The sequence below is a fragment of the Oncorhynchus clarkii genome, chromosome 5 (genome assembly GCF_045791955.1).
Source record: "Oncorhynchus clarkii lewisi isolate Uvic-CL-2024 chromosome 5, UVic_Ocla_1.0, whole genome shotgun sequence".
In the NCBI taxonomy this organism is placed as follows: Eukaryota; Metazoa; Chordata; class Actinopteri; order Salmoniformes; family Salmonidae; genus Oncorhynchus; species Oncorhynchus clarkii.
This window is the reverse complement of record NC_092151.1, coordinates 8478353-8506215: the sequence shown is the minus strand read 5'-3', so window position 1 is coordinate 8506215 and position 27863 is coordinate 8478353. Positions and strand designations below refer to the sequence as shown.

At 42.6% G+C, this 27863-nt stretch overlaps 1 protein-coding gene across 1 annotated transcript in view; it reads right to left on the bottom strand.

The window, feature by feature from the left end:
- Positions 1–3386: 3386 nt before the first annotated feature.
- The window catches only part of LOC139409835 (A disintegrin and metalloproteinase with thrombospondin motifs 19-like), a 132017-nt gene continuing 107540 nt past the window's right edge, over positions 3387–27863 (bottom strand). Inside the window, exons 21-23 of the mRNA XM_071155220.1 lie at positions 27275–27427; positions 11168–11345; positions 3387–4460 (exon numbers count right to left, since the gene is read on the bottom strand). Of these exons, the coding sequence (XP_071011321.1) occupies positions 4309–4460; positions 11168–11345; positions 27275–27427 (483 nt within the window). The 3' untranslated portion in view covers positions 3387–4308. The remainder of the gene's footprint in view (positions 4461–11167; positions 11346–27274; positions 27428–27863) is intronic.

Below are 27863 nucleotides of genomic sequence, written 5' to 3'. Positions count from 1 at the left end.
AAAGGAAAATGCAATAAATATTTACTCTGAGCTGCGCTTCGATAGGTTGGTGGCCGTGTTGCCCAACAACACTGCTTCTTAACACAGCGCGCATCCAACCCGGAAGCCAGCCACACCAATGTGTCGGAGGAAACACTGTGCACCTGGCGACCTTGGTTAGCGTGCACTGCGCCTGGCCCGCCACAGGAGTTGCTGGTGCGCGATGAGACACACCAGCAACTACCGGCCAAGCCCTCCCTAACCCGGACGACGCTAGGCCAATTGTGCGTCGCCCCACGGACCTCCCGGTCGCGGCCAGCTGCGACAGAGCCTGGGCCTAGCGCTGCGATGCAGTGCCCTAGAACATATGGACCGTCGTCCTCACATCCTCGGAACAGGAGGTTACATTTTCGTCAAGGCTTTATATAGTGGAGGGAGAAGGGTGTTTTTTCAGCGTTTTATAACCCATGTCTCTTCACAGGGGCAGGCCAGTGATTGAGCAGAACCCTAACCTTATGAAAACCCAAATCTCTCATTTGGAAGCTAAAATTACATTTAATCTTTTCACCAATAATATTATATTCAAACATTTAAATTGCCCAACAATTCCATGTGAATCTGATAACTCTAATGTGTAGACTTTCAAATGTAGAGTTTGTCATCTTATCATTGATGAGAATGTCTCAGATGACAACCAAACTGACATCATATTCATTAAGTACATACCCATATGTTCAACTGGTCGGATTACCAAAATATGTTAATTCCCCCCCCACCAACTGATGTTCCCAGAATCTCTATGTTAACCAAGGGATTTTCAAATGTCACATCAGTAGGGTAGAGAGAGGAAAAAGGCGGAGAGGTATTTATGACTGTCATAAACCTACCCCCAGGCCAACGTCATGACACAAAGTTTCACCATTTGAAGCAGACTCAGAATAAATTAAAGGTTTGTGGGATAGTTTATATCCCTGATAGCAGGCGACTGCTGGACAAATCTTGCACCTCAATGTCGAACAAGGTCTGGCTTTATCATGGTAATTATCTGGTTTAGGCAACCAGACCGGGACCAAAATTCCAAGTGGTATCTGGTAAGCTGTAACCTTGTATAAATGGGCCTGAATTTGAGACACATTAAAAAGAAGTCAAGAATCTGTATAGTTCATTGTGTTCATTGACAGGCCTGATCTAGGAGCAACAATCAGTGGCCCGTTATGGCTCATAAAGGCTCATGCTTGGTAAAGCATGAGGCTTACAATTTGTATTTATTTATATACTTGTTTTGAGGACAACTTTTAGCCTTCAAGGAAAAATCCAAGGAATACAATGTGACATAAAACCATAGGAACAAACAAATAATGGAGAATCTATTTTATTATTTTCTCAGGAACATGATATGCAGGCAGTTTTTTCTCCTACACAACCGCAAGACATTATGAGACAACGCGACACACGGGTATGTAGGAAGCCATTAAAAAATGACACGGCCTTAACAGTGCTATAAAATGTCAATTTTAATTCAATTCAACGACACTCAACTTCAACTTGTTTTCAGCCAATGACAGAAGGTGTAAACCAAGCAGTATTTTTTTGCACCCATGTGACGCCTAGACTGAGGGCTCATGGGAACCAGAGTAGGGTGAAGTTGCCCCTAGATGCTGATCTAGGGTCCTAGGAACAGTACCTAGGGGATACTTCACCCCGGAGCCAACCCATATACCAGTGCAGCAGTACTTCAGTGTAAACATGTACAGTGTTTCTTAGTTCTACATTATCTCTATTCAAGTAGAGGGCCGTGGAGTGGTACACTAGAAACGGTCATCGTTGTGTGAATAGGATGTACAGCAGATTGTTCTAGTGAAGCAGCTTGCTGTTCAGATGTTGTCGTTCTAACATTGACTTTAACATACAAGACAGCCGTGGGCTCATCCTGGTGTACACAACCAAGGTTGGCCACACTGTACTAACTATTTGACGGAAATATGGATGATAGTCTACTATATGACTAAATAATGTCCCTTTAGTGATTTTGAAACACATTTTGAAATATCGATACAGTTCATGTGATTTAAAACGGAATATAATTTCCCCTTAGAAACCCTCCTGAAGACACTTAGATCCAAATCCTAACTTGGAGAGATCCGTGCGCGTAACTGGGATGCATTCAGTTCGATTTAACGTTTGCTACTGAACTACATTTCCCCCCAAGGGATGCACAGCGTTCCCGTAACAGCCTCTGAGGTATGTTTGCTCCCGTTTGGTGGGTGTGGGCGGATCAATATGGGTGTGGCCTAATCAATATGGGTGTGGCCTGATCAATGTGGGTGTGAACTGATCAATATACGTGTGGGCCGATCAATATGTGTGTGTGACCATTTTAAATCGCAAAACTCGTGCAGCACACCACACACACCATACAATCTCACAAGACTGCGGGACAAACCTGGCACCGCAATGTCGAGCAAGGTCTGGCCTTATCATGGAAAAGATCTGGTTTTAGGCAGCACACACACCATACACCATTCTTCAACTGGTCGTTCAGTACAGTACCATTTCCGTTGAAGACCGCTATGTGACACACTGAACACACCCCTGATGTCAATGTTAAATTTGACAGGAAAAGATGTGTGTCCTCAAGCTCTCCACACAATTGTTTCAGTCCCAACAGATCCTAAGGCCAGCACTATTGTTAACATATGCATAGACATAGACTAATTCAATAAATGTTACAATAAGGTATTTTCTCCAACTTTAAGCAAGCCTCGGCTATTTGGCAACACTTTATGTTCATGCCTAGATATCCAAAAGTTCACTCAAGTACACTAATTAGCACCACATAAACAGAGCGTTAATAACAAGAATATATTCGCTGTCGTTACTAGAAGTATCATCAATTATCCAAATCCTTCCAAAGACACGTTGTTGCTTACAGTGTTCGACATTAAGCCAAACATGTACAAAGCAAATGAAGAGCTGAAAGCCCTAAACCCTAAAACCTCATATCAATCAAACGTAAGAGTCTTTGCAGCTGTTAATGCTCTCAGTATTGCTTCTAAATGGACAGTATTGTGAATTCTGTTTGAGATAGATTAAACATACAGTACCATTTGTGTCTCTAACCACATTTTTGCTAAACTTGACGAAGGACAAGAACGTCATTGTAATTACTCACGGCTGGAAGCCAAAGTCTCAGCAGTGGCTATACCAAGCAGATAGCATGAAGTTCACCAATGCTGAAATATATAGAAATGTTTGTGCTGGGCTAAAGAAGTAAACTTGAGAAGAAAAAAAACAGAAAGTCCAACACACTGATTATGCTCCCAAATAGCACCTTTTATCAGACAACGTTTCCATCCATAAGGATCTTCGTCAGGTCGTTTTGTCTGGTTGTTTTGACCTGATGAAGATCCTTACAGATGGAAATGTTGTCCGATAAACCGTGGTACCTGGGAGCATAAACAGTGTGCGGGACATTCTGTTTTTTTGGGGGAAGAAACTGATAGGAAACCAGTAGACCTAGGTCCGATGGTACGCTTAATGAAGTTTGTAGTTTGCACTTTTGGCACTATTGCATTGGTTACATTATACGGGGTTAACTAAATTTATGGAAACTACAAGTGGTATACCTTGATGGATTTTGCCTGATTTTCAATGTGATATTAATGAAGATAAATCAGAACAAATACAGTATGGAAAATGGTAAGACATTTACAAAATATTAGCATGAATTAACATGATTAAAAACAAAAACTTCTCCAAAAACACCAAAGAGTTGGATCCTTATGTAGATCTACAGTATATCAGCTCAACGGATCCCAGGTGAAGGCTGGTCAACAATTACAACCTCAAAAGAGATGTGCTTAGACCGACTCAATACCAATAACATGACACAGTATCGACTCAATACCAATAACATGACCATAGTATCGACTCAAAACCAATAACATGACATAGTATCGCTTCAACCTCAATAACATGACCATAGTATCGACTCAATACCAATAAGATTACCACAGTATCGACTCAATACCAATAACATTCCCATAGTATCGACTCAATACCAAAAAGATGGCAATAGCATGGACTCAATACCAATAACATGACATAGTATGGACTTAATACCAATAACATGACATGGTATGGACTCAATACCAATAACACAACGTACTAATGACACATTTACAGTGCTTATAATCTACAGCTGGTTAGGTTGAAACAGGTGTGTTCTGTCCATCCCACGTGTTGGAATAAGTGCACTTGATATACATAAATAGGATATGACACCTAAGTTCGCCCCTGGAAGGAGGGGGCGAGGGGGTGAGGGGAGGGTCAACTCCTCTGCTGCATCTTCTGTGCGTAAAAGTCCCGGCAGGTTTCACAGCAGCGTTGATACCAGCGCATGTCTTGGCAGAGGTTCTTCTCGCGGATGACTTTGCAGTAAACCGGCCACTGGTCCCGTAAACACTTGAACGTCAGGGCAGCTACAGAGGATGAAAGGAGAGATTCAGTTTGACATAGTGCACAGTTTCCTAATCCTGGTCCTGGGGATCCAAAAGGGTGAACATTTTTGTTCCAGCCTAGCAGTAACCCACTTGATTCGACTCATCATCAAGCCTGTGATTGGTTGAACTGGGTGTGTTAGTGCAGAGGACCAGGATTAGGAAACATCCATGTACTGAAACACTGAATAACAGATGAACATGGCGTTTTATCAAATGGTTATTCCAGTACATCACCAATAGGTGGCAGTATTATACACATTTCACAATTACTTTTCTTTGTACTGATTCAACTTTGCATTCATTGGAGATTAAATAAAAATAAAAATATAAAATATATCATCTAAAACAGAGATTACATTGAAAGTCCAGTTGCCACATTGTAATTTCAGGGCTGTCAAAAAGAATGGGTATTATAGTAGAAAATTATTAGCCACACCTAAAACACACAATGACTAAATGATGATTGCAGAAGCAGATTATTGCTGATTATTGCACATTCCCACAGACTCAAGCAGTCCTATATTGTCCAAAAGCTTCCAAATAGTCTATTTCATCATAGGTCGGACTTATGGTCTCTCTCTCTCTCTCTCTCTCTCTCTCTCTCGCGCCTCAGTAAAATCTGTCCTCAAATACTCAGTCCATTAACACTAACACCCGTTAGAGCAGAGTTCTCAAGAGGACGCAAGGTCACGAGGATAACCTTGTTTCATTTGTGTTTCGGAGCTGCTGTGCTGGGTAGGGGAGTCGGCACTCTGCAACACACACTACTCTGTCACCTTATCAACAAAACATTATATTATGACCGTTCCATCGCATTCCATTTGCATCGGCAGCATTCTGAATAAACTCAGATCTCGGGGGCATAGACACTGTGTTGACATATTTTCTTGAAGTGAACAAGCCTTGGTAATGAAGCCAGGAGTTGTAAACATCCCTCTTTGCCAATGAGACGTTGCGATGGGACCACCAACACGGGTTGCTTCCCAAATGGCATTCTATCCCCTATGTAGTGCACTACTTTTGACCAGGGCTATTGGGGTAGTGCACTAAATAGGGAATAGGGTGCCATTTGGGACTGCCACGGTCTCTATTTACCTCGGAACGTTCCAGAGGCAGCTAGAGAGGGCCACCTCTTGGATACGTCTCAAATGGCACCCTATTCCCTAGTGCACTACTTTTGACCAGACCCCTATAGGCCCTGGTCAAAAGTAGTGCACTACATAGGTAATAGCGTGAGACGTAACCCTTCTCTTGATGGCGTTCTGCTGTTTTTGAGATGGCGTAAAGTCTCCACCAAGGCAAACACAACGGAACACAACACCCGTGGCTGGGGTGGGATTAGTGGGAACGCCATGGCGACAGACAGTAAAACAACTCACACCTCTTCATTCTTCTGCCTCCTGACATCTGAGTCATCTTTTTGGCTTCATGGGAAAAGTCTGAGTCATCTTTTTGTCTTCATGGGAAATTCAACTGCTAAGTCTAGTTTGCTGCTGCGCGGCTGAGCCCATTGTTATTGATACACAGTAGTAGAGGTGTAACAGGGTTTTTATTAGTGGTACTGGTATAGTACACACATAGTACACACATAGTATACACATAGTATACACATGGCATACACATAGTATACACATAGTATACACATAGTATACGCATGGCATACACATAGTATACACATAGTATACACATGGCATACACATAGTATACACATAGTACACACATAGTACACACATAGTATGCACATGGCATACACATAGTACACACATAGTATACACATAGTATACACATAGTATACACATAGTATACACATGGCATACACACAGTACACACATAGTATACACATAGTATACACATAGTATACAAATAGTATACACATGGCATACACATGGCATACACCGTTCAATGAAATGCTTACTTGCAGGTTCCTTCTGGACAATGCAACAACAATAAGAAACAATAGTAATACCATATTTTGTATTTGTTTTATTTAAAATAAGAATATAAACAAAGTAAATGACTCAGTAGAATGTAATATTATTTTGAAGGCATTGTATATAAAAAATTGTCTTCACCAACCACTGGAGGACCTTACTGGTCGTGGACAGAGAAATTATTGTGCCAGGCTGTGATGCAACCGGTCAGGACACTCTCAATGATTCAGGGGTAGTATTTGGAGAGGACCCGGGGCGGCATGCTGAATTTCTTCAGCCGACTTAGGAAGTAGAGACGCTGTTGAGCCCTCTTGACGAGTGGTGGTGTTGTTGGTCCATGCTAAGTCTTCTGTGATGTGGACGCAGAGGAACTTAAACCTGCTGACTCTCTCTACTACAGTCCTATGGACCCCCCCCCCACCTCTGCTTCCTGAAGTCAACAAACTCCTTTGTTTTTCTGACGTTGAGGGAGAGGTCATTGTCTTGGCATCACAATGCCAGTTCACTTACCACCTCCCCATTGGCTGACTCGTCTTGGTTGGTTATCAGGCCTACAACCGTGGTGTCGTCAGTAAACGTGATGATGGAGTTAGTGTCGTGCAAAGCCAACAGAGAGTACAGCAGAGGACTGAGGACACACCCCTGGGTGGCCCCTGTGTTAAGAGATTGTTGCCAATCCTCACAGCCTGTGGTCTGCCTGTCAGGAAGATCCAGTTGCAGTCCAAGATCCAGTTGCAGAGGGTGCTGTACAGAACATGACCAGCCTCTTGAAGCACTTCACAATTACAGGGCGATAGTCAATTGAGCATGTCACCTTCTTTTAAAGGTAAACTAAAAACTATAAACTAACCATAGTCTGTAGTCTTGGGCACTGGGCACTGGGACTATGATGGTGTCCTTGAAGCAAGTGGGGTATACAGGCCGGGACAGGGATAGGTTGAAGATGTCTGAAAAGACACCCACTAGCTGGTCAACACACACTCTGAGGACGTGGCCAGGGATGCCATCTGGGCCGGTGGCTTGGTGCGTATTCACTCTTTTGAGAGTTTTTCCTCACGTCAGCCTCGGAGAGCAAAAGCACCTGGTCATCCGGAACAGCGAGAGTCCTCCTGAATGGCTCGGTATTGTCTACCTTTGTAGTCTGTCATAGTCTGTAGTCCTTGCCACATGGATTGCAGGTCTGATCCCTTATTGATGTCAATTGTTAAATCCACTTCAATCAGTGTAGATGAAGGGCATGTTAATGAAGAATTTTTTAAGCCTTGAGACAATTAAGACATGGATTGTGTATGTATGCCATTCAGAGGTTGAATAGGCAAGACAAAATATTTAAGTGCCTTTGAACAGGGTATGGTAATAGGTGCCAGGTGCACTGGTCTGTGTTAAGAACTGCAAAGCTGATGGGTTTTTCACGCTCAATAGTTTCCTGTGTGTATCAAGGATGATCTACCACCCAAAGGTCATCCAGCCAACTTGACAACTGTGGGAAGCATTGTAGTCAACATGGGCCAGCATCCCTGTGGAACGATTTCGACAACTTAGAGTCCATGCTTCATGAAATTGAGGCTGTTCTGAGGGGGGAGGTGTCTTAAAGTAATGATGGACTGTCATTTCTCTTTGCTTATTTGAGCTGTTCTTGCCATAATATGGACTTGGTCTTTTACCAAATAGGGCTATCTTCTGTATACCACCCCTACCTTGTCACAACACTTTCTGATTGGCTCAAATGCATTAAGAAAGAAAGAAATTCCACAAATTAACTTTTAACAAAGCACATCTGTTAATTGAAATGCATTCCAGGTGACTACCTCATGAAGATGGTTGAGAGAATGTCAAGAATGTGCAAAGCTGTCATCAAGGCAAAAAGTGGCTATGTAAAATCTCAAATAGAAAATATATTTTGATTTGTTTAACACTTTCTTTGGTTACTACATGATTCCATATGTGTTATTTCATAGTTTTGATGTCTTCACTATTATTCTACAAGGGTTTTTTAAGAGAAAACCCTTGAATGAGTAGGTGTGCCCACACTTTTGACTGGTACTGTATTCCTATCATTATTCTCAAAACAGCATTGAGTCTGCCTCCTCTGTCCAGCACTTCACTATTCTGTGTTGATGGTTCCCTCTTGACTTGCTGCTTGTAGGTGGGGAGTAGGAACAAAGGGACGTTATCTGATTGTATGCAAAAACAGTGATAGTATTAGTTGCTATTGACTGCATGGTAATATGTATGTCAGTGGTATTGGTCCTATATCTATGTGGCTTGTGGGCCTTTTGTCTAAGCATGATTTTTGATAGTATTTTTATACTTTGTAGCCCTTATCTCACATTGAACAGACGATTGAGCAGACAATTGTCTGTTTTTTTTCCTTCGGTCTCTATTGTACCATTATACAGATTCAATTGATCTAGCATTGTACTCCAACAGATGTATGTCTGTTCTAAATAGAATGGATAAACAGGAAATATGCAAAAAATGAATGCGAGAGGCTTGAGGCACAAACGTTCATACTTCCCAGATTCCTGGAGGAGCTTAGCATTACCAGCTGGGAAGGTTTTAGGAGGGAGGGGGCAGAGCTGCTACCCTGGTGCGTACCACAGACACCCCTCCCTCCAGCTGCATCTCTGCTCGGGACGAGAACGTGAGCCGGCGTACACTAATTATAAACATCATGCCATATATCCGCCCGGCCTCAGCCCAACCTCAACCTCAGCAGCCCCAGTCTCAATCTCAGCAACCTCCTTCTCAACCTCAGCAGCCCCAGTCTCAATCTCAGCAACCCCAGCCCCAGTCTCAACCTCGGCAGCCTCATTCTCAACCTCAGCAGAATCAGCCTCAGCCCCAGTCTGAACCTCAGCAGCCTCATTCTCAACCTCAGCAGAATCAGCCTCAGCCTCAGAATCAACCTCAGCAGCCGCATTCTCAACCTCAGCAGAATCAGCCTCAGCCTCAGAATCAACCTCAGCAGCCGCATTCTCAACCTCAGAATCAACCTCAGCAGAATCAGCCTCAGCAGAATCAGCCTCAGCCCCAGTCTCAACCTCGGCAGCCTCATTCTCAACCTCAGCAGAATCAGCCTCAGCCTCAGAATCAACCTCAGCAGCCTCATTCTCAACCTCAGAATCAACCTCAGCACAATTAGCCTCAGCCCCAGAATCAACCTCAGCAGAATCAGCCTCAGCCCCAGAATCAACCTCAGCAGAATCAGCCTCAGCCCCAGAATCAACCTCAGCAGAATCAGCCCCAGAATCAACCTCAGCAGAATCAGCCTCAGCCCCAGAATCAACCTCAGCAGAATCAGCCTCAGCCCCAGCTTCAGTAACTCTTCCCCAGCTGCAATTTATGATAAACTATGCGCACTCTTCCCAGAAGGCTTAACATTTTCGAACGTCGTCATCTGGTACCATCCAGCCCCTAAACACAGTGTCTGCATCCCAAATGGCACCCTATTCCCTATGTAGTGCACTCCTTTTGACCAGAGCCCTATTCCCCATTTAGTTCACTACTTTTGACCAGGGCCCATAGGGACACACACAGGGACGAGTGGGCAGAAGAGTTGGTGGAACGTGTAAACTGTGAAATTCACTGCAGGCTTTAAAAATAAATGTAAAAAAAATAGAAAATGGCACTTGTGTCTGGGGTCAACGGAGGTCGTTGAGTGGTGTGTCTGGGGTCAACGGAGGTCGTTGAGTGGTGTGTCTGGGATCAACGGAGGTCGTTGAGTGGTGTGTCTGGCATGCTCGTGAATAGGCGGTATTATACAACACAGCATAATCCCACAGCTTGAGGCCGCACATAATATTTTTAATGAAGTCATCAAAACATGGCACATTTAGATTGCCGGGGAAGTGGTGGGCCAAACTTTCCGCATCAACGCTCGCCAATTAATGGGTTTTGAACTGACTCGGGAATGAGCTCGAGATACTTTGAGGATACTTTTTTGGAAACCCACCTACACAGCGCGATGTCTGTCAGAGAGCCCGTTGTGCGTGAGACAGATGATGTATCTAATGGATTCGTACCATACTCAAATAATGAGACAGAACAACCCTAGGGAACCTTCAATGAACTTGGGAAGCTATGATAGGTAAGGGAGCTGGAATGGTGATACAAGCTGCGTCTGGGGAACAGTTATTGTAAGTAGTAGAAACAACAGGACTTCATTATTATTAGGTTATTATATTAATCTATAGATGAATTATTATCAGGATCAATCCACATCACAGAAGACTTAACATGGACCAACAACACCACCACTCGTCAAGAGGGCTCAACAGCGTCTCTACTTCCTAAGTCGGCTGAAGAAATTCAGCATGCCGCCCCGGGTCCTCTCCAAAAACTACCCCTACACCATTGAGAGTGTCCTGACCGGTTGCATCACAGCCTGGTACAAGAATTTCTCTGTCCACGACCAGTAAGGTCCTCCAGGGGTTGGTGAAGATAATTCTTTATCTACAATGCTAAAAAATAATATTACATTCTGGCTCTGAATATAGAGCTCAGCTCTTGTCTTTTCTCAGCGTGTCTTAAACCCATGCAAGCATCAAGTGAGTTCTGGCCTTCTTTGATATTCAATCTATTTTAACTTTAAGAATAAACTGTGTTGATAAAACCCCGACTCTGAAAATAAAAGGGCAATTGTCCAATTCATTTTCTGAATAACATTTCTGAACTGAATTGGAATGGATCCCTACCCTGTTAAACATGAACTCGGGAGGTGGTGACCGTGATGACAAGATGCATGATACTCACCCAGGCGTGGCGAGGTGATGGTGTTGACGTTGATCCTCTCGTTGCACGCCTGCTGCTGACATGGCCGGTACGCCGCTGGCTTCTCCGACGAGAAGCACTCGTTGCCATGGCGCCCGGTGATCTTGTGCATGCACTGGATAACCCGGGACTGCATGCTTTTGCCACAGGTGACCGAGCACTATCAACACCGTAACACACAGCATAAGATTATGTCAGTGGACATAATGTCAAATACAATGCAAAATATAATAATAATAATATATTTACTTTTTGTTATGAGCTCATACTGATGAGTTAGGAACTCCCCTCACCTGGTTGTCTAGGTCTTAAATGATGAGTTAGGAACTCCCCTCACCTGGTTGTCTAGGTCTTAAATGATGAGTTAGGAACTCCCCTCACCTGGTTGTCTAGGTCTTAAATTATGAGTTAGGAACTCCCCTCACCTGGTTGTCTAGGTCTTAAATGATGAGTTAGGAACTCCCCTCACCTGGTTGTCTAGGTCTTAAATGATGAGTTAGGAACTCCCCTCACCTGGTTGTCTAGGTCTTAAATGATGAGTTAGGAACTCCCCACACCTGGTTGTCTAGGTCTTAAATGATGAGTTAGGAACTCCACTCACCTGGTTGTCTAGGTCTTAAATTATGAGTTAGGAACTCCCCTCACCTGGTTGTCTAGGTCTTAAATGATGAGTTAGGAACTCCCCTCACCTGGTTGCCTAGGTCTTAAATGATGAGTTAGGAACTCCCCTCACCTGGTTGTCTAGGTCTTAATTGGACACATATTGAAAGGAAATAACAGCAGACACTCCTGCTTTTCATGGAATTGAGTTTGACCATGATATGATATCCGTTAGATTACGAAAGCATAGGACTTTTGACCTCATGTTAAGTGTCCCCTACCACAGCCCCTGGTCAGTGCTCCAGTATGTGGCTGTATGTATGAGTGATCCATATAATGAGCTTGCATCACTCACTTGGGCCAAGCCAAAAAAGTCTCTGAGGTAAAAGACCTGCCAAGGCATGAGTGGAACACCGGCTTCAGTGATTGGCTGTGGCCAGTTCGAGCTGTTTCCGTGGTCGACTGCTGTTTGCCAAAACACAGAGAGACTCAGGCCTAAATATGTCCAACCCGGCAGAGACAGAGTGAATTTATACAGGAGGCGCTGCGATGAATAGTGGCAGAGCCAGATTAATATAGTCTTGTAATCCCTTCTCCAATGCCTTTTTAAAAAACAGCTTTCTAGACATTCAAAGAAGTGGGAGTTGGGGAGATGGAGTCCGTCCGCTTTCAACTCAAGGCTTTTTCGACATGAGCTGACTTCGTAATGCATTTATGTGGAGGTTAGTGTTTAAATAACAGACAGCTGTTGTGACTAGAACAGCATGTTGGGGATCAGGCATGTCTGGACGGGGCGAGCGGGGAGAGAACAGCCTCGGCGGCGCTCCTATTCACCCGATACATTAGTCTGCTTTAGCCATACCGAGGCTCGAGAAGATGGCAAATACATCTCAGGGTTTAGTGATATGACAGAGCACTCTCCATGACAATTTGTAGATTTCCAGATTCCCACAGAGAGAGAGAGAGAGAGAGAGAGAGAGAGAGAGAGAGAGAGAGAGAGAGAGAGAGAGATGGAATTGAGAGAGAGAGAGAGAGAGAGAGAGAAAGAGAGAGAGAGACAGACAGACAGACAGACAGACAGACAGACAGACAGACAGACAGACAGACAGACAGACAGGGAATACAACAATGCTACAGACAGGAAATAATCAAATACGCTTTTCAAAAAGTAAGTAAGTAAAAGTAAAAGTAAGCCCGTGTATTTATATAAGAATAGATCTAGTTAAAACAATTTTATAGGTGTGATTGAGTTCATTCCCATGTATTTACTGTACATGGGCCGTGAACATGTTATAACGACTATGTAAAGTAATCTAGGGGTATTTTTTATTAGCATTACCACAAATGATGTGGTTTATAGTCACACATGAAGGGATTTGTGGTTCTGCAAAGCCACAGAGTCGAAGCAAATAAGAGAAGAAGAAAAATATATTACTGGAAAACAAAGCGTCCGTTCCCAGTTCTCACAACCTCACTCCTTTGACCATCCCATTGGAACACGGTTCACAAAGGGACGGGCCGTCTGAGTCAACTGTTAACACAGGGGAAATGTAGGGTTGCATCTGAGTCAACTGTTAACACAGGGGAAATGTAGGGTTGCATCTGAGTCAACTGTTAACACAGGGGAAATGTAGGGTTGCATCTGAGTCAACTGTTAACACAGGGGAAATGTAGGGTTGCATCTGAGTCAACTGTTAAAACACAGGGGAAATGTAGGGTTGCATCTGAGTCAACTGTTAACACAGGGGAAATGTAGGGTTGCATCTGAGTCAACTGTTAACACAGGGGAAATGTAGGGTTGCATCTGAGTCAACTGTTAAAACACAGGGGAAATGTAGGGTTGCATCTGAGTCAACTGTTAACACAGGGGAAATGTAGGGTTGCATCTGAGTCAACTGTTAAAACACAGGGGAAATGTAGGGTTGCATCTGAGTCAACTGTTAAAACACAGGGGAAATGTAGGGTTGCATCTGAGTCAACTGTTAAAACACAGGGGAAATGTAGTGTTGCATCTGAGTCAACTGTTAAAACACAGGGGAAATGTAGGGTTGCATCTGAGTCAACTGTTAAAACACAGGGGAAATGTAGTGTTGCATCTGAGTCAACTGTTAAAACACAGGGGAAATGTAGGGTTGCATCTGAGTCAACTGTTAACACAGGGGAAATGTAGGGTTGCATCTGAGTCAACTGTTAACACAGGGGAAATGTAGGGTTGCATCTGAGTCAACTGTTAAAACACAGGGGAAATGTAGGGTTGCATCTGAGTCAACTGTTAAAACACAGGGGAAATGTAGGGTTGCATCTGAGTCAACTGTTAACACAGGGGAAATGTAGGGTTGCATCTGAGTCAACTGTTAAAACACAGGGGAAATGTAGGGTTGCATCTGAGTCAACTGTTAACACAGGGGAAATGTAGGGTTGCATCTGAGTCAACTGTTAAAACACAGGGGAAATGTAGGGTTGCATCTGAGTCAACTGTTAAAACACAGGGGAAATGTAGGGTTGCATCTGAGTCAACTGTTAAAACACAGGGGAAATGTAGGGTTGCATCTGAGTCAACTGTTAACACAGGGGAAATGTAGGGTTGCATCTGAGTCAACTGTTAACACAGGGGAAATGTAGGGTTGCATCTGAGTCAACTGTTAAAACACAGGGGAAATGTAGGGTTGCATCTGAGTCAACTGTTAACACAGGGGAAATGTAGGGTTGCATCTGAGTCAACTGTTAAAACACAGGGGAAATGTAGGGTTGCATCTGAGTCAACTGTTAACACAGGGGAAATGTAGGGTTGCATCTGAGTCAACTGTTAAAACACAGGGGAAATGTAGGGTTGCATCTGAGTCAACTGTTAACACAGGGGAAATGTAGGGTTGCATCTGAGTCAACTGTTAACACAGGGGAAATGTAGGGTTGCATCTGAGTCAACTGTTAAAACACAGGGGAAATGTAGGGTTGCATCTGAGTCAACTGTTAACACAGGGGAAATGTAGGGTTGCATCTGAGTCAACTGTTAAAACACAGGGGAAATGTAGGGTTGCATCTGAGTCAACTGTTAAAACACAGGGGAAATGTAGGGTTGCATCTGAGTCAACTGTTAAAACACAGGGGAAATGTAGGGTTGCATCTGAGTCAACTGTTAAAACACAGGGGAAATGTAGGGTTGCATCTGAGTCTGTTAAAACACAGGGGAAATGTAGGGTTGCATCTGAGTCAACTGTTAAAACACAGGGGAAATGTAGGGTTGCATCTGAGTCAACTGTTAAAACACAGGGGAAATGTAGGGTTGCATCTGAGTCAACTGTTAACACAGGGGAAATGTAGGGTTGCATCTGAGTCAACTGTTAACACAGGGGAAATGTAGGGTTGCATCTGAGTCAACTGTTAAAACACAGGGGAAATGTAGGGTTGCATCTGAGTCAACTGTTAAAACACAGGGGAAATGTAGGGTTGCATCTGAGTCAACTGTTAAAACACAGGGGAAATGTAGGGTTGCATCTGAGTCAACTGTTAAAACACAGGGGAAATGTAGGGTTGCATCTGAGTCAACTGTTAAAACACAGGGGAAATGTAGGGTTGCATCTGAGTCAACTGTTAAAACACAGGGGAAATGTAGGGTTGCATCTGAGTCAACTGTTAACACAGGGGAAATGTAGGGTTGCATCTGAGTCAACTGTTAAAACACAGGGGAAATGTAGGGTTGCATCTGAGTCAACTGTTAAAACACAGGGGAAATGTAGGGTTGCATCTGAGTCAACTGTTAAAACACAGGGGAAATGTAGGGTTGCATCTGAGTCAACTGTTAAAACACAGGGGAAATGTAGGGTTGCATCTGAGTCAACTGTTAAAACACAGGGGAAATGTAGGGTTGCATCTGAGTCAACTGTTAAAACACAGGGGAAATGTAGGGTTGCATCTGAGTCAACTGTTAAAACACAGGGGAAATGTAGGGTTGCATCTGAGTCAACTGTTAAAACACAGGGGAAATGTAGGGTTGCATCTGAGTCAACTGTTAAAACACAGTGGAAATGTAGGGTTGCATCTGAGTCAACTGTTAAAACACAGGGGAAATGTAGGGTTGCATCTGAGTCAACTGTTAACACAGGGGAAATGTAGGGTTGCATCTGAGTCAACTGTTAACACAGGGGAAATGTAGGGTTGCATCTGAGTCAACTGTTAAAACACAGGGGAAATGTAGGGTTGCATCTGAGTCAACTGTTAACACAGGGGAAATGTAGGGTTGCATCTGAGTCAACTGTTAAAACACAGGGGAAATGTAGGGTTGCATCTGAGTCAACTGTTAAAACACAGGGGAAATGTAGGGTTGCATCTGAGTCAACTGTTAAAACACAGGGGAAATGTAGTGTTGCATCTGAGTCAACTGTTAAAACACAGGGGAAATGTAGGGTTGCATCTGAGTCAACTGTTAAAACACAGGGGAAATGTAGGGTTGCATCTGAGTCAACTGTTAAAACACAGTGGGAAATGTAGGGTTGCATCTGAGTCAACTGTTAAAACACAGGGGAAATGTAGGGTTGCATCTGAGTCAACTGTTAACACAGGGGAAATGTAGGGTTGCATCTGAGTCAACTGTTAACACAGGGGAAATGTAGGGTTGCATCTGAGTCAACTGTTAAAACACAGGGGAAATGTAGGGTTGCATCTGAGTCAACTGTTAACACAGGGGAAATGTAGGGTTGCATCTGAGTCAACTGTTAAAACACAGGGGAAATGTAGGGTTGCATCTGAGTCAACTGTTAAAACACAGGGGAAATGTAGGGTTGCATCTGAGTCAACTGTTAAAACACAGGGGAAATGTAGGGTTGCATCTGAGTCAACTGTTAAAACACAGGGGAAATGTAGGGTTGCATCTGAGTCAACTGTTAAAACACAGGGGAAATGTAGGGTTGCATCTGAGTCAACTGTTAAAACACAGGGGAAATGTAGGGTTGCATCTGAGTCAACTGTTAAAACACAGGGGAAATGTAGGGTTGCATCTGAGTCAACTGTTAACACAGGGGAAATGTAGGGTTGCATCTGAGTCAACTGTTAAAACACAGGGGAAATGTAGGGTTGCATCTGAGTCAACTGTTAACACAGGGGAAATGTAGGGTTGCATCTGAGTCAACTGTTAAAACACAGGGGAAATGTAGGGTTGCATCTGAGTCAACTGTTAAAACACAGGGGAAATGTAGGGTTGCATCTGAGTCAACTGTTAACACAGGGGAAATGTAGGGTTGCATCTGAGTCAACTGTTAAAACACAGGGGAAATGTAGGGTTGCATCTGAGTCAACTGTTAACACAGGGGAAATGTAGGGTTGCATCTGAGTCAACTGTTAAAACACAGGGGAAATGTAGGGTTGCATCTGAGTCAACTGTTAAAACACAGGGGAAATGTAGGGTTGCATCTGAGTCAACTGTTAAAACACAGGGGAAATGTAGGGTTGCATCTGAGTCAACTGTTAAAACACAGGGGAAATGTAGGGTTGCATCTGAGTCAACTGTTAAAACACAGGGGAAATGTAGGGTTGCATCTGAGTCAACTGTTAAAACACAGGGGAAATGTAGGGTTGCATCTGAGTCAACTGTTAAAACACAGGGGAAATGTAGGGTTGCATCTGAGTCAACTGTTAAAACACAGGGGAAATGTAGGGTTGCATCTGAGTCAACTGTTAAAACACAGGGGAAATGTAGGGTTGCATCTGAGTCAACTGTTAAAACACAGTGGAAATGTAGGGTTGTATCTGAGTCAACTGTTAACACAGGGGAAATGTAGGGTTGTATCTGAGTCAACTGTTAACACAGGGGAAATGTAGGGTTGTATCTGAGTCAACTGTTAACACAGGGGAAATGTAGGGTTGCATCTGAGTCAACTGTTAAAACACAGTGGAAATGTAGGGTTGCATCTGAGTCAACTGTTAAAACACAGGGGAAATGTAGGGTTGCATCTGAGTCAACTGTTAAAACACAGTGGAAATGTAGGGTTGCATCTGAGTCAACTGTTAAAACACAGGGGAAATGTAGGGTTGCATCTGAGTCAACTGTTAAAACACAGGGGAAATGTAGGGTTGCAAAGGGTCATAGGGTTGCATCTGAGTCAACTGTTAAAACACAGTGGAAATGTAGGGTTGCATCTGAGTCAACTGTTAAAACACAGGGGAAATGTAGGGTTGCAAAGGGTTGTAGGGTTGCATCTGAGTCAACTGTTAAAACACAGGGGAAATGTAGGGTTGCAAAGGGTCGTAGGGTTGCATCTGAGTCAACTGTTAACACAGTGGAAATGTAGGGTTGCAAAGGGTCGTAGGGTTGCATCTGAGTCAACTGTTAACACAGTGGAAATGTAGGGTTGCATCTGAGTCAACTGTTAAAACACAGGGGAAATGTAGGGTTGCAAAGGGTCGTAGGGTTGCATCTGAGTCAACTGTTAACACAGTGGAAATGTAGGGTTGCAAAGGGTCGTAGGGTTGCATCTGAGTCAACTGTTAACACAGTGGAAATGTAGGGTTGCATCTGAGTCAACTGTTAAAACACAGGGGAAATGTAGGGTTGCAAAGGGTCGTAGGGTTGCATCTGAGTCAACTGTTAACACAGTGGAAATGTAGGGTTGCAAAGGGTCGTAGGGTTGCATCTGAGTCAACTGTTAACACAGTGGAAATGTAGGGTTGCAAAGGGTCATAAGGGTTGCATCTGAGTCAACTGTTAACACAGGGGAAATGTAGGGTTGCATCTGAGTCAACTGTTAAAACACAGGGGAAATGTAGGGTTGCATCTGAGTCAACTGTTAACACAGGGGAAATGTAGGGTTGCATCTGAGTCAACTGTTAAAACACAGGGGAAATGTAGGGTTGCATCTGAGTCAACTGTTAACACAGGGTAAATGTAGGGTTGCATCTGAGTCAACTGTTAACACAGTGGAAATGTGGATTATTAGTAGGGTTGCAAAGGGTAGGAAACTTTCCGGTACATTTTCCATGGGAAATGAAGGCCGGGAATTTGGGGAATTTTGCTTAATTAAATTCATCAAAAAAGTTAGCTGACAGTGAACCTTTTTTGTGGGATACACGTAAGGCAATTCTAGGTCTTGTGGCATATTTTGGTTAAACTATCCCCAATTCAATGGAATTGTAACCCTCTGTATCCACAGTGCATTCTTCCATCACATGTACAGCTGATTCTTAAGATCTTGCACACTAATGACATGCTATTGAGCCCACACTACTACACTGTCTGAGCCAGGGACTAGATGCTTTCTGGTAAGTTTTGATTACAGTAATGGGTGGGGTGAATATATTTTATACGACATACAGCTTTTTTGTTAGCTAGTAAATAATAGCCTACAGCAAAGTGTGTTTAAATAATTTCTAACTTATTAACAATTTCTGGTAGTTCGTTTTTGCTACCATGTGGGTTTTAACTGAGGAGTGTTAATTCACCTGTTTCCATACACGTTTCATTTTAAAACATGTATCTTACAAAGGAGTTGTTTAATCAAACTGCTTAACTATTTATATGTACATGGAATTGTATTTGTGTTTTTTAAACGAATTTTTTCTAATCTTTACAGGAAAATGCCACGGGCACTATCTGATGTGTGGAAACATTTCACTGCAGCTAATGTAGAAGGAGAAGCTGTGTACATTTGCAAATACTGTGCCAAATCATATCTGAAGAATGCAACAAAGATGCAGAATTATCTGGCCATGTGCATAAAGTTCCCTTAGCGCTCACAACTAGCAACCTCTGACAAAAGTCCCTCTACTTTTGAGGTGAAAATTATGAATCAGACATCTTATCGATAGCAACAGTTCATGGTCCTCTTGGAATCAATCATTTTGACTCAATGGAGGAACGCAGTCAGAGAATAATTAACTACATTATCTCCACCCTCAACCAGTATTCTACAAGAGCACAGATACAAGGGACAACAGACACACCGGTCTCTACATTGCAGATGAGCTGAAGGCAGTCATCAATGACCTTGGACCACAGAAAGTATTTGCAATGGTGACAGACATTGCTGTGAACATGAAGGCTGTTTGGTCTGAAGTGGAGGAGTCACATCACACCCATTGGCTGTGCTGCTCATGCATTGAATATGCACCTCAAGGACATCATGGCACTGAAAACAATGGATACACTCTACAAGAGAGCCAAAGAAATGGTTAGGTATGTGAATGGTCTTCAAGTTATAGCAGAAATCTACCTCACCAAGCAAAGTGAGAAGAATAAGAGCACCACATTGAAGCTGCCCAGCAACACCCGTTGCAACACCCATCATCATGTTTGACAGTCTCCTGGAGAGGAAGGAGTCTCTCCAAAAAATGGCCATATCACGGTCTGCCGATATGGACAGCCCCATCAAGAGGATCCTCCTGGATGATGTATTTTGGGAGAGAGTGATAAGCAGCCGGAAACTCCTGAAACCTATAGCAGTAGCCATTGCACGGATTGAGGGAGACAATGCCATCCTGTCTGATGTTCAGACTCTGCATGCAGATATAAGAGAAGAAATCCATACTGCCCTGCCCACTTCACTGTTGCTCCAAGCAGAAGAAACTGCAGTTCTGAAATACATCAAAAAACGTGAAGACTTCTGACTGAAGCCCAATCACGCCGCAGCGTACATGTTGGACTCCAAATATGCTGGCAAGAGCATCCTGTCTGGTGCAGAGATCAACAAGGCCTATGGTGTCATCACTACCGTGTCTCATCACCTTGGCCTGGATGAGGGCAAGGTTCTTGGCAGTCTGGCGAAATCCACTTCCAAGCAAGGGTTTTGGGATGGAGATGCAATATGGCAGTCGTGCATATCTCATCAGCCACCTGGTGGAAGGGACTTTGTGGATCTGAGGCTCTTTCCCTTGTTGCCTCCATCATCCTCCAAATCCCACCAACATCAGCCGCCTCAGAGTGCAACTGGTCCTTGTTTGGGAACACACACACCAAAGCATGCAACAGGCTGACCAATACAACGGTTGAAAAATTGGTGACCATCCGGGCAAATTTGAGGCTTTTTGACCCTGACAATGAGCCATTCTCAACCAGGTAGGAAGGTGACAGTGAAGATGAGGCCTCAGAGTCTAATGTTCAAGAGGTGGACATTGAGGAGGTCCAGGGAGAAGACATGGAAGCCTGAGAGGAGGACAACCAAAGCTTTAGTTTCTAGACTATCATTTTACAGATGTATGTTGAAAACGTTTGCGGGAGATGTGATGGATCATTGGGGATCATTCAATATTCCCTTTCTGTTGTTGTTCAGTGAAATCATCCCATGTGAAGAGTCAACTCATTTAATTAAAGTTCAATTCGTAACTACATATTTTTTTTCTATTGTAAGGATGTAATCATTTGCAATTATGTCTACTTATGATAAGGTAAAAGGTTTATGTTTCTGTCTCTATATGATATGGTAAATATATTTATTGTTTTTATTTTATTTAACCTTTATTTAACCAGGTAGGCAAGTTGAGAAAAAGTTCTCATTTACAACTGCGACCTGGCCAAGATAAAGCAAAGCAGTTCGACACGTACAACAACACAGAATTACACATGGAGTAAAACAAACATACAGTCAATAATACAGTATAAACAAGTCTATATACGATGTGAGCAAATGAGGTGAGAAAAGGGAGGTAAAGGCAAAAAAAGGCCATGGTGGCAAAGTAAATACAATATAGCAAGTAAAACACTGGAATGGTAGATTTGCAGTGGAAGAATGTGCAAAGTAGAGATAAAAATTGTGGGGTGCAAAGAAGCCAAATAAATAAATACAGTAGGGGAAGAGGTAGTTGTTTGGGCTAAATTATAGATGGGCTATGTACAGGTGCAGTAATCTGTGAGCTGCTCTGACAGCTGGTGCTTAAAGCTAGTGAGGGAGATAAGTGTTTCCAGTTTCAGATATTTTTGTTGTTTGTTTCAGTCACTGGCAGCAAAGAACTGGAAGGAGAGGCGGCCAAAGCAAGAATTGGTTTTGGGGGTGACCAGAGAGATATACCTGCTGGAGCACGTGCTACAGGTGGGTGCTGCTATGGTGAACAGCGAGCTGAGATAAGGGGGGACTTTACCTAGCAGGCTCTTGTAGATGACCTGTAGATGACCAACGAGAGCGTACAGGTCGCAGTGGTGGGTAGTATATGGGGCTTTGGTGACAAAACGGATGGCACTGTGAAATACTGCATCCAATTTTTGAGTAGGGTATTGGAGGCTATTTTGTCAATGACATCGCCGAAGTCGAGGATCGGTAGGATGGTCAGTTTTACGAGGGTATGTTTGTCAGCATGAGTGAAGGATGCTTTGTTGCGAAATAGGAAGCCAATTCTAGATTTAACTTTGGATTGGAGATGTTTGATGTGAGTCTGGAAGGTGAGTTTACAGTCTAACCAGACACCTAGGTATTTGTAGTTGTCCACATATTCAAGTCAGAACCGTCCAGAGTAGTGATGCTGGACAGGCAGGCAGGTGCAGGCAGCGATCGGTTGAAGAGCATGCATTTAGTTTTATTTGTATTTAAGAGCAGTTGGAGGCCATGGAAGGAGAGTTGTATGGCATTGAAGCTCGTCTGGAGGGTTGTTAACACAGTGTCTAAAGAAGGGCCAGAAATATACAGAATGGTGTCATCTGTGTAGAGGTGGATCAGAGACTCACCAGCAGCAAGAGCGACATCATTGATGTATACAGAGAAGAGAGTCGGTCCAAGAATTTAACCATGTGGCACCCCCATAGAGACTGCCAGAGGCCCAGACAACAGGCCCTCCGATTTGACACACTGAACTCTCTCAGAGAAGTTGTTGATGAACCAGGCGAGGCAATGATTTGAGAAACCAAGGCTATCGAGTCTGCCAATGAGGATGTGGTGATTGACAGAGTCGAAAGCCTTGGCCTGGTCAATGAATACGACTGCAAAGTATTGTTTCTTATCGATGGTGGTTAAGATATCATTTAGGATCTTGAGCGTGGCTGAGGTGCACCCATGACCAGCTCTGAAACCAGATTGCATAGCGGAGAAGGTGCGGTGGGATTCGAAATGGTCGGTAATCTGTTTGTTGAAATGGCTTTTGAAGACCTTAGAAAGGCAGGGTATGATAGATATAGGTCTGTAGCAGTTTGGGTCCAGAGTGTCCGCCCCTTTGAAGATGGAGATGACCGCAATATCTACATTTAAATGGTATTAATATTCATTTGCATATATTTCCTTTAGTACCCATATATTCTCAGTAATTCCCATATATTCCCGGTAATTCCTACGGAAAGTTTCCACCTCTGAATATTCCCCCAAATGTGCAACCCTTATTAGTGTTGCCACCGTCCAGTAAACATGGAGTTGACAGTACATTGCACGTACAAAACAAATGGTGTATTACCCTTACACCTCAACTGTGTCCCAGTTCAAAGTCAGCTTACATACAGTGCCTTGCGAAAGTATTCGGCCCCCTTGAACTTTGTGACCTTTTGCCACATTTCAGGCTTCAAACATAAAGATATAAAACTGTATTTCTTTGTGAAGAATCAACAACAAGTGGGACACAATCATGAAGTGGAACGACATTTATTGGATATTTCAAACTTTTTTAACAAATCAAAAACTGAAAAATTGGGCGTGCAAAATTATTCGGCCCCTTTACTTTCAGTGCAGCAAACTCTCTCCAGAAGTTCAGTGAGGATCTCTGAATGATCCAATGTTGACCTAAATGACTAATGATGATAAATACAATCCACCTGTGTGTAATCAAGTCTCCGTATAAATGCACCTGCACTGTGATAGTCTCAGAGGTCCGTTAAAAGCGCAGAGAGCATCATGAAGAACAAGGAACACACCAGGCAGGTCCGAGATACTGTTGTGAAGAAGTTTAAAGCCGGATTTGGATACAAAAAGATTTCCCAAGCTTTAAACATCCCAAGGAGCACTGTGCAAGCGATAATATTGAAATGGAAGGAGTATCAGACCACTGCAAATCTACCAAGACCTGGCCGTCCCTCTAAACTTTCAGCTCATACAAGGAGAAGACTGATCAGAGATGCAGCCAAGAGGCCCATAATCACTCTGGATGAACTGCAGAGATCTACAGCTGAGGTGGGAGACTCTGTCCATAGGACAACAATCAGTCGTATATTGCACAAATCTGGCCTTTATGGAAGAGTGGCAAGAAGAAAGCCATTTCTCAAAGATATCCATAAAAAGTGTTGTTTAAAGTTTGCCACAAGCCACCTGGGAGACACACCAAACATGTGGAAGAAGGTGCTCTGGTCAGATGAAACCAAAATTGAACTTTTTGGCAACAATGCAAAACGTTATGTTTGGCGTAAAAGCAACACAGCTCATCACCCTGAACACACCATCCCCACTGTCAAACATGGTGGTGGCAGCATCATGGTTTGGGCCTGCTTTTCTTCAGCAGGGACAGGGAAGATGGTTAAAATTGATGGGAAGATGGATGGAGCCAAATCCAGGACCATTCTGGAAGAAAACCTGATGGAGTCTGCAAAAGACCTGAGACTGGGACGGAGATTTGTCTTCCAACAAGACAATGATCCAAAACATAAAGCAAAATCTACAATGGAATGGTTCAAAAATAAACATATCCAGGTGTTAGAATGGCCAAGTCAAAGTCCAGACCTGAATCCAATCGAGAATCTGTGGAAAGAACTGAAAACTGCTGTTCACAAATGCTCTCCATCCAACCTCACTGAGCTCGAGCTGTTTTGCAAGGAGGAATGGGAAAAAAATTCAGTCTCTCGATGTGCAAAACTGATAGAGACATACCCCAAGCGACTTACAGCTGTAATCGCAGCAAAAAGTGGCGCTACAAAGTATTAACTTAAGGGCTGAATAATTTTGCATGCCCAATTTTTCAGTTTTTGATTTGTTAAAAAAGTTTGAAATATCCAATAAATGTCGTTCCACTTCATGATTGTGTCCCACTTGTTGTTGATTCTTCACAAAAAAATACAGTTTTATATCTTTATGTTTGAAGCCTGAAATGTGGCAAAAGGTCGCAAAGTTCAAGGGGGCCGAATACTTTCGCAAGGCACTGTACATGTTATACTTTGCATCGGCTTAAAATGACACTTTTATCTCAGCGTGGCTGGCAGAAGCTAGTCAATGGGAGACACCTGACCGCCATTACAAACCAAACATTTCGCTAATACAACAGCGAAGCCTACGGTCATTTTGAGCTAATTTGTCATTGCTGGAATCAGGTTTGAGGTCAGTAAGGTTGGAACTCAATTCACTTACTGTTTATTGTGAAACTACTCTCAATCGGTGATATGATCCAGACAAATAACAACCCAAATAGTTAAATAGAACACTATTATTATCATTATTATTAAATTATTATTATTAGTAGCAGTAGTAGTAGTAGTAGTAGTAGTAGTAGTAGCAGTAGTAGTAGTAGCAGTAGTAGTAGTAGTAGCAGTAGTAGTAGTAGCAGCAGTATAGTACTAGTAGCAGTAGCACTAGTAGTAGTAGTAGCAGTAGTAGTAGTAGCAGTAGTAGTAGTAGTAGTAGTAGTAGTAGCAGTAGTAGTAGTAGTAGCAGTAGTAGTAGTAGCAGCAGTATAGTACTAGTAGCAGTAGCACTAGTAGTAGTAGTAGCAGTAGTAGTAGTAGCAGTAGTAGTAGTAGTAGTAGCAGCAGTATAGTACAAGTAGTAATAATAGCAGCAGTAGTAGTACTAGTAGCAGTAGTAGTAGTAGTAGTAGTAGTAGTAGCAGTAGTAGTAGTAGTAGAAGTAGTAGTAGTTGTAGTAGTAGTAGCAGTAGTAGTAGTAGTAGTAGTAGTTGTAGTAGCAGCAGTATAGTACTAGTAGTAATAATAACAGCAGTAATAGTAGTAGTAGTAGTAGTAGTAGTAGTAGTAGTAGTAGCAGCAGTAGTAGTACTAGTAGTAGTAGTAGCAGAAGCAATAGTAGTAGTACTAGTAGTAATATTAACAGTAGCAGTAGTAGTAGCAGTAATAGTAGTAGTAGTAGTAATTAGTAGTAGTAGTAACTAGTAGTAGTAGTACTAGTAGTAGTAGTAGCAGTAGTAGTAGTAGTAGCAGTAGTAGTAGTAGTAGCAGTAGTAGTACTAGTAGCAGCAGCACTAGTAGTAGTAGTAGCAGTAGTAGTACTAGTAGCAGTAGTAGTACTAGTAGCAGTAGTAGTAGTAGTAGTAGTAGTAGTAGTAGTAGCAGCAGTATAGTACTAGTAGCAGTAGCACTAGTAGTAGTAGTAGCAGTAGTAGTACTAGTAGCAGTAGTAGTAGTAACAGTAGTAGTACTAGTAGCAGTAGTAGTAGTAGTAGCAGTAGTAGTACTAGTAGCAGTATCACTAGTAGTAGTAGCAGTAGTAGTGGTACTAGTAGCAGTAGTAGTAGTTGCAGTAGTAGTAGTAGTAGTGGTAGTAGTAGTAGTAGTAGTAGTAGTAGTAGTAGTAGCAGCAGTATAGTACTAGTAGTAATAATAGCAGCAGTAGTAGTAGTAGTAGTAGTAGTAGTAGTAGTAGTAGCAGTAGTAGTAGTAGCAGCAGTATAGTACTAGTAGTAATAATAGCAGCAGTAGTAGTAATAGTAGTAGTAGTAGTAGTAGTAGTAGCAGCAGTATAGTACTAGTAGTAATAATAACAGCAGTAATAGTAGTAGTAGTAGTAGTAGTAGTAGAAGTAGTAGTAGTAGTAGCATCAGTATAGTACTAGGAGTAATAATAGCAGCAGTAGTAGTAGTAGTAGCAGTAATAGTAGTAGTAGTAGTAGTAGTAGTAGCAGTAGTAGTAGTAGTACTAGTAGTAATATTAATAACAGTAGCAGTAGTAGTAGTAGTAGTAGTAGTAGTAGTAGTAGCAGCAGTAATAGTAGTAGTAGTAGCAGTAGTAGTAGTAGTAGTAGTAGTAGCAGTAGTAGTAGTAGCAGCAGTAGTAGTACTAGTAGTAGTAGTAGAAGAAGCAATAGTAGTAGTACTAGTAGTAATATGAATAACAGTAGCAGTAGTAGTAGCAGTAATAGTAGTAGTAGTAGTAATTAGTAGTAGTAGTAACTAGTAGTAGTAGTAACTAGTAGTATTAGTATTATTATTATTAGTAGTAGTAGTAGCGGTAATAGTAGTAGTAGTAGCAGTGGTAGTAATTAGTAGTAGTTGTAGTAGTAGTAGTAGTAGTAGTAGTAGCAGTAGTAGTAATTAGTAGTAGTAGTAATAGTAGTAGCAGTAGTAGTAATTCGTAGTAGTAGTAGTAGTAGCAGTAGTAGTAATTAGTAGTAGTAGTAGTAATAGTGGTAGCAGTAGTACTTAGTAGTAGTAGTAGAAGTAGTAGTATTTGTAGTATTCGTAGTAGTAGTATTCATATTAGCAGTATTAGTATTAGTATTAGTATTCGTAGTATTCGTAGAAGTAGTAGTATTCATAGTAGTGGTAATAGTAGTAATAATAGTAGTATTAGTAGTAGTAGTAGTATTCGTATTAGTAGTAGTAGTAGTAGTAATAATTAGAAGTAGTAGTAGTTTTATATCTCTATGTACCCACCTTGGCCCAGTCTCCTGTCCTCCAGATGTAACACTTGGAGTAGTCCTCACAGTCCTCCGTCTCACGGGGCAGGGTCGACAGGTCACACTTCTTCCGTGGGTTGGTGCACTTCACCAGCCGATGGCGCGCCCCCCGCCCACACTTCACCGAGCACTGCAACACAGAGATTGATGGATTGGGCTGAGCATTGAGAAAGACTAGCAGCATTGCGTTGCACTACTTTTGACCAGGGCCCGTAGTATCTGGTCAAAAGTAGTGCACTATGTAGGGAATGGGGTGCCATTGACCCATAGTATCTGGTCAAAAGTAGTGCACTATGTAGGGAATAGGGCGCCATTGACCCATAGTATCTGGTCAAAAGTAGTGCACTATGTAGGGAATAGGGTGCCATTGACCCATAGTATCTGGTCAAAAGTAGTGCACTATGTAGGGAATAGGGTGTGATTGACCCATAGTATCTGGTCAAAAGTAGTGCACTATGTAGGGAATAGGGTGCCATTTTGGACTCATATACACATTAAGTATGTCGGTATCTTGTATGTGTCAGACAAGGTCAAGGGGTTAGGATGATCTGATGCCTTGATCACAC